Source organism: Cydia amplana, chromosome 19 (genome assembly GCF_948474715.1).
Source record: "Cydia amplana chromosome 19, ilCydAmpl1.1, whole genome shotgun sequence".
Classification (NCBI taxonomy): Eukaryota; Metazoa; Arthropoda; class Insecta; order Lepidoptera; family Tortricidae; genus Cydia; species Cydia amplana.
In genome coordinates this window covers 10,655,477-10,670,250 of record NC_086087.1, presented here as the reverse complement: position 1 = coordinate 10,670,250, position 14,774 = coordinate 10,655,477, and the positions used below count along the sequence as shown (strand labels likewise).

At 43.5% G+C, this 14,774-nt stretch overlaps 1 protein-coding gene across 1 annotated transcript in view; it reads left to right on the top strand.

Annotated features, from left to right (window-relative positions):
• Nucleotides 1-14,774, top strand: part of LOC134656989 (oxysterol-binding protein 1) — a 44,369-nt gene that overhangs the window by 15,805 nt on the left and 13,790 nt on the right. The window contains exons 6-12 of the mRNA XM_063512554.1: nt 2,967-3,091; nt 4,079-4,156; nt 7,109-7,216; nt 7,984-8,095; nt 8,375-8,561; nt 10,643-10,730; nt 12,668-12,841. Coding sequence (XP_063368624.1) covers nt 2,967-3,091; nt 4,079-4,156; nt 7,109-7,216; nt 7,984-8,095; nt 8,375-8,561; nt 10,643-10,730; nt 12,668-12,841 — 872 coding nt within the window. The remainder of the gene's footprint in view (nt 1-2,966; nt 3,092-4,078; nt 4,157-7,108; nt 7,217-7,983; nt 8,096-8,374; nt 8,562-10,642; nt 10,731-12,667; nt 12,842-14,774) is intronic.

The following is a 14,774-nucleotide window of genomic DNA, read 5'->3' as shown; positions in this document are numbered from 1 at the left end:
AGCGTCGGCGGCGGCGGTGCGAAAATTTTGTAGGCGGCGGCGGCGCGCCGGCGCGCCGGCGCGGCGCTCATATCTAAAACGGCTAATAAACGTCTGCTAAGTTAATCAGCTGATGATCATCGTTTGTCCCTCTCTTTGGTATAACGACAGATAGGGACAAACGACGATCATCAACTGATTAAGTTAGCTACATAGATATGGTTAGCTACCGTTTATGAATAACGCCATTAGACTTTCGCATTAGACTATAAACGAATGAATTAATATACATACAGTGTATTTTAATAGCCATACGATAAATCAATAAATAAAATGGGAACCAAAAACAGAATAGGAAAATGAATTGTGAAAATGATTAGATTTAGAACGTCTCCTTTGTCTGCAAAAACAAAACGCAACGAAGCGACTCCGCTTTTGCTGCGCTGCGCATAAAAAGCATACCATAAACCACTGAATGAATGAAACGGACCGTCAAAATTGACTTGTGTGAGTTGGTTGAGTGATGTGATATTGAGTGGAAATTCTGGTCGAATAATAAATTAAATTTCTTTAAATGTTGTAAACTTCAAGGTTTAAAAATCACCTTATTCATTAAATTAAAAATGTTAAACCTTTAATCTGCTACTGTTCGGTACGTAAGACAGCTCTGCGAGCTATCGTAAAAATGTTGCGTTTCCTACGCTGTGTATATTTTCATTTAAAGTTTTTAGGTGATTTCAAGGTTGCTTCACATAAAGAACTTCAATTGGTTGTTAATATGACGTATTCGTTTATCTAATTACCGTCTGCCGCATCAGACGTGTTGTCTTTTGGCAGCTGTATCGTTCGATCGGTCGGGCGTTTGTATTGTAATTGTAATCTTGGTTCGTTTGGTTTTGTTTAGTGTAGTGCTAGTTTCGTGCTTAATCACAGTTGATTCCGATGACGAATTAAATTGTGCTTCGTAACGTCATGGGCGGTAAGTGAGTAAAATCACAGAACCGGAGAAATCAGCATTAGTGCAATCATTGTCATCCCATGGCTGTTATTTTAGTCCTCCTAATATGTGGCGGGATTTTCACTGAGTGACCATTTGAATGTGATTGTTTTTCACGTAAGTTCTCTCCTGCCAGCATGATCTTGCACTGCTTAGGGTGACCCTTGGCCATAGAGAAAAAAATACAGAGTGCTCACTCCATACATCAGTTTTAGTACCAAAAAGACTATTCGCATCTAGCATTGAGTAGCGGAACTATCAGCATCGAGTAGCGGAACTACCAGTACTGCTACTTGACAATAGATGTAGCACCGACCGGAAAGTCTTATGCTGTTGAGATAAGATTTTCCGGTCGGTGCTACATCTATTGTCAAGCAGCAGTACTGATAGTTCCGCTACTCGATGCTAGATGTAGACACTGAAATTCATAGTCTGAACTGATGTATGGAGTGAGCACTCTTGTCTTACTATATTTATCTATGCCCTTGGCTGATTGTTGCAATCCAAAGATTTCATTCCATGATTTCACTGTGCCGCTGCTTTAATTCACAACCAAAATATTGTTGTTCTACATAAAAACTGTTTGTTGCTAATTATTTTGGCAATATAATAGATTTTGTGAGGCAGTGTGATAAAAATAATAAGGTCTGAAAAGTACCCTCAAACTCACAAATGCATAATTGGTAACTGTATACACATTTGAGTAGCTAGCATATACCTGTAAATTACACAACTGTCACTTGATAAAAATTGAACTCTACTGGGAATAATTTACCTAACCTGGGTATTGCAAAATCCTAGTTAGCATATTGAATTGGAATGTCACAAATAAAATTTGGTTAATAAAAGTAAAACACTGTAAGTTGGTTGTAGGTAGTCTTAAATTAACACTTGGATATAGAGATAGATATATAATAAATGTCTTTAGTAATTCAATGTTCACCATCTTTACTGTTGTTTTTAGGGTTCCGTACCCAAAGGCTATAAACGGGACCCTATTACTAAGACTCCGCTGTCCGTCCGTCCGTCCGTCCGTCTGTCACCAGGCTGTATCTCACGAACCGTGATAGCTAGACAGTTGAAATTTTCACAGATGATGTATTTCTCTTGCCGCTATAAAAACAAATACTAAAAACAGAATAAAATAAAGATTTAAGTGGGGCTCCCATACAACAAACGTGATTTTTGACCGAAGTTAAGCAACGTCGGGCGGGGTCAGTACTTGGATGGGTGACCGTTTTTTGCTTGTTTTTTTTTGCTTATTTTGCTCTATTTTTTGTTGATGGTGCGGAACCCTCCGTGTGCGAGTCCGACTCGCACTTGGCCGGTTTTTTTAATGTCCAGAACTCTAGATTGGACATAGTTCCCATATGGAAATTATAGTGTTTGTATGTTTTATAGGTGACATACAAGCCTACATAATCAGGAGATGACTAGTTATCTATCATGGCTGTATTACACTGTTAAACGATGGTTATTTGGTGATGTACCTACTGCCTACAATTATATCATTGTTTAGGAAACATACCATTATACAATCTACCCATTCCTTTAATTTAATGTTTGTGTATCCGTAAATATTTATAAATCTCTAATGTAATGTATTAGACAAATATTTAATATGCATACCTAGACCTAGCTATCATTTAAAATGGTGAAAGTGAATATTAATATTAGATAAACTGGTTATGTTTATTGTTATTTCGACTTATATATTGAACTAGATAAACTTTAGTTATGTTGTCATTGTAAATTATATTTCATTTAACAATGTTTTTGCAAGTATAAGAATATTTAATTACACAAACGGGTCTACCGCGCTATAATTTTATTGTTTTTACCTTTAATTCCAACGTTTCAGCTGAGTTGCACCAGTTGTGGTCACGGAAAGACTGACGTCCCAACAATTTGTGTAATTAAATATGTGTACAAAATGCGAGAGTTTAAAGTGTTATAAGTATAAGAATGCTAACCTATTTTTATTGTGCAGGGGGTAACGGCACAGGACAGGGCAATGAAACAGAGGACGAAGACCATGAATTCTTCGATGCCATGGAAGATGGTGTCAGCTCCACGGACGACAAAGCACACAATTCATTTGTAATGAAAGTACCTGTAAGTATTTTTTTAATAATTATCAAAGTGTAAACTCTATTTAATAGCGTTGTCCATTTGAAGGTTAACAATAATCTAAATCAGCGGTCGGCAACAAGCGGCCAGCGAGCGCTCCTGGCTATTTTGTATGTAATATTGTCAAACAACAATGTCTGATAAAGTCACACAATATTAACAAAGTGCGGCCCGCGTCAACTTCCTTAACTACTATGTGGCCCTTGGCTGCTAAAAGGTTGCCGACCGCTGATCTAAATAATAACATAGATAGCATTCACTAATTGAAGCAAATCTGTTTTGAGACAGTCATTCATAACAATGTATGCACTAAGTTAGTAAACAAAATAGGAAGTATGTTTATAACAAACATTTTGCATAAACAAACCCTCTTATTCACAACTAGTTATGAGGAGGTAAAATCGTTACGTTTAGCAACCTGAATTTTGGTATTCTGTAGTTGTTTCTAAGAATCAGTTCACTGTGTTGTTTTTGTTAATGTTCCAGTAATGTAAACATTTTAATGAGTCATTAGCTGACTGACAATAATAGATAATATTCAAGTAGCAAAAAGTGTACAAAGAATATATACAAGAGCTATATTATTATAAATTTTAGAACATTGCATTAAATATCATTCACTAAACAAGTAAACATACTGGATTACTTACTTACCAAATATAATGATAATATGGAATCAGTTACACTATAAAATAGTGTCCTTTATAAATAATTTCCTTCCTTTCTGCGGAAAGAAGGATATTTTTCGTAAAATAAAAACTATTAACTCTTTGTAATCCATCAGACAAATCCGTAACTATGAATTGAGGCCTGTGGCAATTTTTTTTAATCTTCTGACCTTGCAACTTGCAAGTCTTGTCAAGTAAGTTCAAAGCAAAGCATTTTGCCAGTTCTGCCTTTCAGCAACTGTCATATCGTATGTACATGGATCAAGTCACTCATAGTTCACCCCATGTGTGTGTATCCTTGCAGGTAAACAGAAAAAACAAAGTAAAAAGCGGAGAAAGCTCCGATGACTCGGAGCCTGAGATTGTAACAGAGACACAGCAGGTTAGTAATGTTTATTGGATGATTATTATAAGCCTCGCTATTGTTTCTTATCTTCGATTATATTTATTTCTATTAATAACCTATTAAATACCTTTCCTGCTATTCTAATTAAAAGTATTCTTAGTATTTGTGCGGGTTGCGGGTTGGCGGTGATGTTAAAACGTCCGGAGAGTAGTAGCAAAAGGGGTTTTATTGTATTACAATGTTCAATAATAGAGTTTAAAATGTTAAATAAGTTAAGTGTAAAATGTTATAATGTTATTAAAAATAGTGAATGTTAATTTCGAATGCACCCAGTCGCGATGGTCCCGAAAAGTACACTAAAAGTAATTTTACTGTAAATGATTGAGGTATGCATCTTTTGCTGACTAGACGCACGCACCGCACGAGGCTTGAAACGTGTTAAGGTGGATTGCACCGAACAGTATTTTAAATATAGCAGTAAAAAAATGCAGAAAAGCTTCAGCCACCACTTGGTTTTGTCGTATACTAAGACATTCTTCTTTTTTACAAGTCTGTTATAAGTGAAAGCTAAGATGTCATCTGCGCCAGGAAAACAACACGCTAAAAATCATAACTGACTGACGAAATGTGCGATATTTTTATTTATTATTGGGAGACCATAGTGTCCCACTTCCACTGCTGCCTCCCCCCACTTTTTCCAGTCTTCTCGATCCTGTGCACTGTGCAGTCTCTGAACATTCCTTTAAAAAGTGTACATAACATTTATACTACCTATTTATTAAATGTTTATAAATTAAACTAAACAATAGGCAGGCAATCGTATCCACACTTATTTTGCATAATTTATAAATTCTTAGCGTCGGAAACTAAACTAGTCACACTTGATGGTGCATAGACAAAAGTATTATTGTTTTGAACATTGTTAACAGAACGCGACTACAAACACATGAGTATTAGGATGACGCTGACGTTTATATAACTATTTTAACGTGTGAATTAAACCATACCATATGGCATATATTGTCAAGTATTTTACCTACATATTTATCAGTTTTAAGTTTGCTCAATTAATGTACATCTGATGCAGTGTTAGTTATTGTAATAGTGTAATACACATACACTAAGACTTAGTGACTAAAGTGTATAGCTGTGAATAAAAGTAAAAATTTAGAAAGGTTCCCCTTTTTCAACTCCGAAACCGAAAAGGTGTGGGGTGTAATTAAATCAATTAAATGTAAGGTTTACAAGTCCCTAAAATCTATTTTTTTATTCGGTAGACTGAAATGACAGTTCATAGTATGAACATAAAATGTCATTTCATACTAAGAAATGTCATTTTAGTCTACCGAATTAAAAAATAGACTTTACGCTGTCCGACCGAGGACTAAGTGAAAGGAAAACCTCTGAATAAATAACGATGTCAATGAAAATGAGCGCTTTAATTGAAACTTAATAGCTCGCCAAGAAGTAGGTGTTTATCAATTGAGGAAACACGTGAATCGCTCGTTATTTATACTAAATCCTTTATATATAGACCACTAGTCGATAGTGATGGTTATTATACTTATAATTCCATTTAGTGGCGCCGCGCCAAGAGTAGGTCTATTGTGGAAATAACGTTCATTAGGTTTTCTGTCATTTATCTATATGGAAAATAATTAATTCAGTCAGATGCTGGGAATATTTTTATGATTAGAAGAAATTATATGTATACTGGAGTGCATTCCGAACCTATTTGTGGCTTTCCATTTGAGAAGAGTCCTTATGCTTCATACTGCTGGGCACAGGCCTCCTCTCATGCGCGAGAGGGCTTGGGCTACAATCCCGACGCTAGCCCAATGCGGGTTGGGGACTTTAGAGACGCAAACACCTTTTAAATTACACCGAGATTAAAATTTAATCTCCCAAAAAAGATCTAAGCAAAAGAAACCTACTTCTACTCTCATAAAACAACATTTTCAATCTTACACGTAAAAAACTAATTTACTTTCATAACCTTGCATTTCAGTGCACCGTTCTAATTATAAAAGCGACCTTGACCTGACGATATAAAGTATACTTTTCAAAACACGAAATTATGAGGTGTGTAATGTATGTAACTTGGCACCAGCACTCTTGGCAGGGTACGAGTCCTCGACATGAATTTTTTGCGAGATCGCGTGGACAGAAAAGTACTTATGAATGGAATTTATTTTAGTACTTTCATTTTGTTGTCGTGATGTGAGTCGTTTCTGAAATTATGTTAGCTGGAAACTAGTTAACTGAGTTTTATGTTTACGTTATCTTATAATAGAGCAGTAAGCTAAGTTATTATATTATATAAATATGCTCCTTTCAAGGTAATCTAACCACTACCTATATAAAAATCGTCTTGACTCTTGCAATATTCTATTACATAGTTATGTTACGAGTGAAGTTTAATACAAGAGACGTAATATTTTGTAGCTGCTGAACTTAACAAATTAAAAACCAACCACACGCTGCTCTAACACATTGTAGTTGGTTCGACGTGACTCATGCGTCACGTTACAGCTACCGTTGTGATCGCGTCTATAAGAACGCTATAATCACTTCTTGCGATGTTGACGCAACTCAGCGTATTTTGAGTAGCGGTATGGCAAAAGTTTTAGCGGGGGCACACTTGTGAAATCATTGTTTAATTTGCAATGATTTATAACTCAAGATAGGTTATAGGCGTTCCAAAATTGAAGCGCTTAACTTGTGACAAATTGGACAAGTTGCCTTTAGACGCGGCTGGACAAGCGAGAAATGTGCACGTGCTAACGAGCTCCCGCACACCGAAAGATAAAGAGACGACCTTATGTTTAACAACGAGTGTGACAAAGATGGATGGAATGAGAAAATTAATCAAAAATAAGAGATTTCTTCGTAGGCACACAAATAAATATAGAAGTATTTTTTTTGTGCTCCTCAAGTATGAGTATAACCTATCTATGGTTATATAATATCATTGTTAATTTGTACCAGGTTTACTTCGTGGAGGAGCGACCAGAGAGCTCCATGGGAGGCGTGGACTCCGCCGCACCCACCAGCAAACCGCCGGCGGACTCCAAGACCATGGACATCACAGTCTGGGTGAGTACCCACACATCACACATCAGAACTTTTGAAAGGGTTATTTATTTAATGACACAATGTCATCTGATATGTCTTCTCAGCAAAACTAAATAGACATTTCATGACATACATATATGTAACTAAATTTAACTACTTTTTTACCTCATTCAGTGCCGGCGCGAGCTACGCGCTACGAGCGTAGCAGATAACACGGGAAAAGCTGTATGTAGCGGAAAGCGCCTACGAACAGTGAACTCCTCTAGCGAGTCGCTGGCACTGAATGTGTTAATGAAACATAAAAAGTTAAAACAATTTTCTATGGTCAATTCAGGTGGATTAAAATAGGGATTTTATAATAAGTTATTGCACATTTAAAAAGTCAAAAGCCCAATTAACAATCTGGCATAGTGGCCTTATTTGTTCCATTTATTTTCAACACAGAGTTGAATGATAGGTAGAGGCAATGTTAAGACTGAACTGTAATTTCATTGGGCGAGCATTGAATGGCTCGAGTGTTTATGTGCGAGAATTGTCTTATCGTCAAATCACAGTTTTGTCATAAGCTTGGCAGCTATGGCGTTATTCATAAACGGCTGCTAACTAAATCAGTTGATGATCGTCGTTTGTCCCTATCTGTCGGTATGCCATAGAGAGTGACAAACGACGATCATCAGCTGATTAACTTAGCAGACGTTTATGAATAACGCCGTATCTGTTTAGTGTGATTTTATAAATATTCCGCGATTACTGGGATATTATTGAACGAGGTTTTTTGTTGGTTGCAGCCGCACGTGTCGCAGGTGGTGTCGATGGTGGACGGGCACCCTCGGCGCACGCGCGTGCCCGACAAGCCCAACTACCCGCTCAGTCTCTGGTCCATCATGAAGAACTGCATAGGTATGTAGTTGTAAGACTTGTACAGTCACCATCATATATATCGGAACGGCCAAGGTGCTCAAAAATATCTGATTACGCACTCAAACGCCTTGACAATAGAGGCAGATATTTGTGAGCATCTTGGCCGCTCCGATATATCTGATGGCGACTGTATTCCCCCCAAGTCTTGTAATATGTACAAAAATTTGTACGCGGGGTCTTAGAAGCCCATGACAAAGTATGAAAAACTTTCTCAATCTTTAACTCGCTTAAAAACTAAACTTTTACTTTCGTTGACAGGCAAAGAGTTATCAAAGATCCCCATCCCGGTGAACTTCAGCGAGCCGCTGTCGATGCTGCAGCGGCTGGCGGAGGACTACGAGTACTCGTCGGTGCTCGACGAGGCGGCGCGGTTCAACGACCCCGCGCAGCAGCTCGCCTACGTGGCCGCCTTCACCGTGTCCGCGTACGCCACCACGGCCTGCAGGTGACTAGCAACACGCGAGTACTGGACCAGGCGCGGGTCAACGACCCCGCGCAGCAGCTCGCCTACGTGGCCGCCTTCACCGTGTCCGCGTACGCCACCACGGCCTGCAGGTGACTAGCAACACGCGAGTACTGGACCAGGCGCGGGTCAACGACCCCGCGCAGCAGCTCGCCTACGTGGCCGCCTTCACCGTGTCCGCGTACGCCACCACGGCCTGCAGGTGACTAGCAACACGCGAGTACTGGACCAGGCGCGGGTCAACGACCCCGCGCAACAGCTCGCCTACGTGTCCGCGTACGCCACCACGGCCTGCAGGTGACTAGCAACACGCGAGTACTGGACCAGGCGCGGTTCAACGACCCCGCGCAGCAGCTCGCCTACGTGGCCGCCTTCACCGTGTCCGCGTACGCCACCACGGCCTGCAGGTGACTAGCAACACGCGAGTACTGGACCAGGCGCGGGTCAACGACCCCGCGCAGCAGCTCGCCTACGTGGCCGCCTTCACCGTGTCCGCGTACGCCACCACGGCCTGCAGGTGACTAGCAACACGCGAGTACTGGACCAGGCGCGGGTCAACGACCCCGCGCAACAGCTCGCCTACGTGTCCGCGTACGCCACCACGGCCTGCAGGTGACTAGCAACACGCGAGTACTGGACCAGGCGCGGTTCAACGACCCCGCGCAGCAGCTCGCCTACGTGGCCGCCTTCACCGTGTCCGCGTACGCCACCACGGCCTGCAGGTGACTAGCAACACGCGAGTACTGGACCAGGCGCGGGTCAACGACCCCGCGCAACAGCTCGCCTACGTGTCCGCGTACGCCACCACGGCCTGCAGGTGACTAGCAACACGCGAGTACTGGACCAGGCGCGGTTCAACGACCCCGCGCAGCAGCTCGCCTACGTGGCCGCCTTCACCGTGTCCGCGTACGCCACCACGGCCTGCAGGTGACTAGCAACACGCGAGTACTGGACCAGGCGCGGGTCAACGACCCCGCGCAACAGCTCGCCTACGTGTCCGCGTACGCCACCACGGCCTGCAGGTGACTAGCAACACGCGAGTACTGGACCAGGCGCGGGTCAACGACCCCGCGCAGCAGCTCGCCTACGTGGCCGCCTTCACCGTGTCCGCGTACGCCACCACGGCCTGCAGGTGACTAGCAACACGCGAGTACTGGACCAGGCGCGGGTCAACGACCCCGCGCAGCAGCTCGCCTACGTGGCCGCCTTCACCGTGTCCGCGTACGCCACCACGGCCTGCAGGTGACTAGCAACACGCGAGTACTGGACCAGGCGCGGGTCAACGACCCCGCGCAGCAGCTCGCCTACGTGGCCGCCTTCACCGTGTCCGCGTACGCCACCACGGCCTGCAGGTGACTAGCAACACGCGAGTACTGGACCAGGCGCGGGTCAACGACCCCGCGCAACAGCTCGCCTACGTGTCCGCGTACGCCACCACGGCCTGCAGGTGACTAGCAACACGCGAGTACTGGACCAGGCGCGGGTCAACGACCCCGCGCAGCAGCTCGCCTACGTGGCCGCCTTCACCGTGTCCGCGTACGCCACCACGGCCTGCAGGTGACTACCAACACACGGTACTAGCCCAGTCCGGCCTGGGCCATGGATACCTTTTACACAATTTTTTCATAATTTGTGTTTGAAATCGGAACCGGTCCGATTGGTTCCTATACCAACTTCATCAGAGTTGAATTTTATTAATGCGTCTTAAACTTTATCCCCCTTATTCATAAAACTTAGCAACCACTTACAAACCTCTGTTAAATCTTGTCTCTTTCTAACAAACAGAAATGTCAAAATGACGTATAGGGATAAACGATCATCAGCGGTTTGTTAGATAATGACAAACATTTATGAATAAGATGTATTAAATTTTGTCCCCGCCCCACGAGACCGCCGCCATACACGAGGAGGGAAAAAATGGGAATGATTTATATGAAAACACCTATTCCCATCTCTGTTAGGGGGGGACAAATGGGAATACGCCACGAATAATCCCATTAATTACTATTACGACCAATAACTCTTTGCTAAAAGTGATTCTACAAAGGTGTTTCTTGTTGCAGAACGAATAAGCCCTTCAACCCCCTACTAGGCGAGACGTACGAGTGCGACAGAATGTCAGACCTCGGCTGGCGGTGTATCTCGGAACAGGTAACTGTTGGACACTAACCGAAATAATAAGTTTTTGGCAAAAATTTCATTTTTGGTACACGCTTTTATCGCTGACTGTACTTTTCTTACGACAGACAACTAATACTCATTGAGACAATTCTAAAAATCCCTAACACAATTAGGTTGCGTTGTGTCATCACAGAGTTCCTATGGCCACCTCCTGTCTCCATGATCAGATCAGCTCGATGGTACCATAATATTGCATTGTCACCCGACTTACATGTGTATGCAAAGTTTCAGCTCAATCGGAAACCGGGAAGTGGATCAAATTTAACTTGCAAGATTCCATTACATGTTAGTTACATACAGGTCGACCTAATAAAAGCGTGTTAAAAAATACATTGCTTTACAAGCATCCAACATTTAAACACTGTAACATTAGGTAACTTACCTGGTTACATACTGTTGCACAGTGTTGGTCCACATAAACAATTGTTACACATACATATACTGCGGTGTGGATGCATCCAAAAGAGCAATCCTGACCACTGTCGAATGCAACTCGTGTCGATTTAAAACACTCACCTCGCACCTTCGGTCGAGTTTTAATTTATAGAATAGAATAGAGAGCGTATCGCCACTCGTTACGAATATAGGTACTACTTTTCCCAATCGTATGGTGCTACTTTACCGCACTAGTACGGTAATTAGCACTATACGTATCGAAAATTTAAAGAAATATATTCCTTTAAATTTTCGATACATATGTACTGTAAAACGTACGATACACATGCGAATCGTTAATTCTCGTGCCGATTTAAAACACTCCCTTCGTCCGGGTTTTAATTTATCGTCACTCGTTTTGAATTTCCTACTTTTCGCACTTGTAATGTACTATTGCAGCTGAAACTAACTTGGCTGTCGTTTTTTGGGTGTATTCCCATCCATCCCCGCCGGGCACAGATGGGAATACAAATTTTTTGTAATATTAATGATTAAGATGCAGCCCAAATAATATCTAGGAAATAAGAATGTATACGACCAAGTGAGTTACAGCCTTTAAAATCCTTTGTTGATAACCAAATTCCCCTGATGTTCCATCCCACTTCCCCGCCCGTTTTCTGCCTCGTTCCCCGCTCTGCCTGTCTCCTTCCTCGCCTATCCTCCCAGCACTCGCCTCACACCTTTTCCAAATTCCAAAAAAAAAAAAACAATAATTACGGGTACGTTCTAAAACGAGTTCCTAATACAAGCGCAAATCGCGCTAGCCCAGTGGGTAGGGCGAGAAATCGCATATTTAAAACGCATATTAACAACTTCACATAGATGGCGCCAACGTAGGTTTAACCGGTCTCTATACTTCACGCGTCGAATGGCAGTTCCTTCAACCTTCAAGTCGCTTTTGGATAATTTTAATTTAAAAAATCGTTGAAGTAATATATTTCACCGTATTTTTCTTACTTAAAAAAAAATGTTACATTTCTAAATAAATTAATGTGCTATGCTTCTAAAAAAATTCTACAAACATTTTACGAGACAGCTGCTCCGTATAAAAATGAAATGTCCTAGGGATCATCATTGGACGCACCATAAGATATAAAATTGACATTATTCGTAGGACTAACAGTAATAAATAATTATGTCATCAATAAAATCAAATAATATCTCGATTTTTCACTATGTACATATTCTGATTTACTAATTAAAAATTGAAGCAATTGAGTAACCAACAGTTAAAACCTTCGACCGGCCAACCCCATTAAATGCGGCAATTACATCTCGTTTCGGAACGTACCCCGTCCGCGCTGTTTCGGCCACCCATTAAGCCCCCTCCAGACTATGTGCGTGAATTGCGGGCGAAGCCGCGAACGCGAGTGTGGAGTCGATTTCGCTGTCTCCGAAAATCGACTTCACATTCGCGTTCGCGGCTTCGCGCATGAGTGTGGAGGGTGCTTTAAAGTGGTTATGTGGGGCAGGTGTCGCACCACCCGCCCATGGTGGCGCAGCACTGCGAGGGCGTGGCGGGCTGGCAGTGCTGGCAGGAGTTCACCATGACCACCAAGTTCCGCGGGAAGTACCTGCAGGTGGTGCCGCTCGGCGCCGCCTCCGCCTGCTTCCCCAGCCAGGGCAACAAGTACACCTGGAGGAAGGTACACACACACACACACACACACACACACACACACACACACACACACACACACACACGTTACTACATGTATTCGACACGGCAGAGGCACGAAAGAGTCATATACATGCGCGCTTCGTTGTGTTAGGTAAGGCAGGCGACACACATCGAGATAATTCAGTACGTGAACATATTATACTTTATTTTTGTGTTATCAATTTAGATCGGGAATTTATAGTTTCTAAGATCCAGTTGTCACTTCGGAAAAAAGTATAGGTCGAGAGAGTTTTGATGACTCATAACGACTGACAGGTTTGGTATAGAACAGGAAGAAAGCGGGCGGTGGAACGAAATAAACAATAGGTCGGTAGGTTCAAATAACATGACTAGAGTGTTGACGTTATTGCATTAAACGTCTCCACTTTAGACATGTTAGTTATGTTTTATATTAGATACTCTTGTAAGGCCAAATGGGATGTGTAAATAAAACTCCTAATTTTTGCTAACAGCCGCGCCGCGTTGTATCGGTTCTAATTATAATTGTAAAAGTTTAGAGATTGTAAAAATGACTGAATTCAATACGCTGCTACATCTACCAAGGACGTAAGTAACTTTAGTACTGCCACTTCAATATCTCGCATTTGGCCTTACGGCTAAAAGCAAGTATTACAATAGAATTGCTACCGCGAGGAAGAGACCATTCGCAATGCGACGAAATTCAAAACGCGTTTTGAGTTTGCTGATAACATATCAAAGACAATCTATGTAAATTAGTCGGGTGACCAAAGCTTGACGGCCAAGAACACGTAACGTTAACTATAATAGGGCTTTCTCTGCTGCTGCTATTGAAAGTTCTATAGAACCAATCCGTTCTGACTTGATGTCTATACTTGCTTTTAGCCTTAAGGTGATATACTACGCGCGCCCATTCCAAGGTGAGTGATAAGTGACGGTCCCAGGTCCAGCACCACCCGCCGACGCTGGCCATGCACCTGGACAGCGCGGCGTGGAGCTCGTCGCAGCAGCAGGCGTGGAGCAGCGTGTTCACCGGCCAGGTGATCAGCATCCACCCGGACCGCACGCGCTGGATGCGCTTCCACCGCAGCGGGAACGAGTACCGCGCCTGTTACGATGTTAGTGTGATGGTCCCGGGTCCACTATCCGCCGAGCTCGTCCCAGCAGCATGCTTGCAGCATCCACCGCAGCGGGAACGAGTACCGCGCCTGTTACGATGTTAGTGTGATGGTCCCGGGTCCACTATCCGCCGAGCTCGTCCCAGCAGCATGCTTGCAGCATCCACCGCAGCGGGAACGAGTACCGCGCCTGTTACGATGTTAGTGTGATGGTCCCGGGTCCACTATCCGCCGAGCTCGTCCCAGCAGCATGCTTGCAGCATCCACCGCAGCGGGAACGAGTACCGCGCCTGTTACGATGTTAGTGTGATGGTCCCGGGTCCACTATCCGCCGAGCTCGTCCCAGCAGCATGCTTGCAGCTTCCACCGCAGCGGGAACGAGTACCGCGCCTGTTACGATGTTAGTGTGATGGTCCCGGGTCCACCACCCGCCGAGCTCGTCCCAGCAGCATGCTTGCAGCTTCCACCGCAGCGGGAACGAGTACCGCGCCTGTTACGATGTTAGTATGATGGTCCCGGGTCCACTATCCGCCGAGCTCGTCCCAGCAGCATGCTTGCAGCTTCCACCGCAGCGGGAACGAGTACCGCGCCTGTTACGATGTTAGTGTGATGGTCCCGGGTCCACCACCCGCCGAGCTCGTCCCAGCAGCATGCTTGCAGCTTCCACCGCAGCGGGAACGAGTACCGCGCCTGTTACGATGTTAGTGTGATGGTCCCGGGTCCACTATCCGCCGAGCTCGTCCCAGCAGCATGCTTGCAGCATCCACCGCAGCGGGAACGAGTACCGCGCCTGTTACGATGTTAGTGTGATGGTCCCGGGTC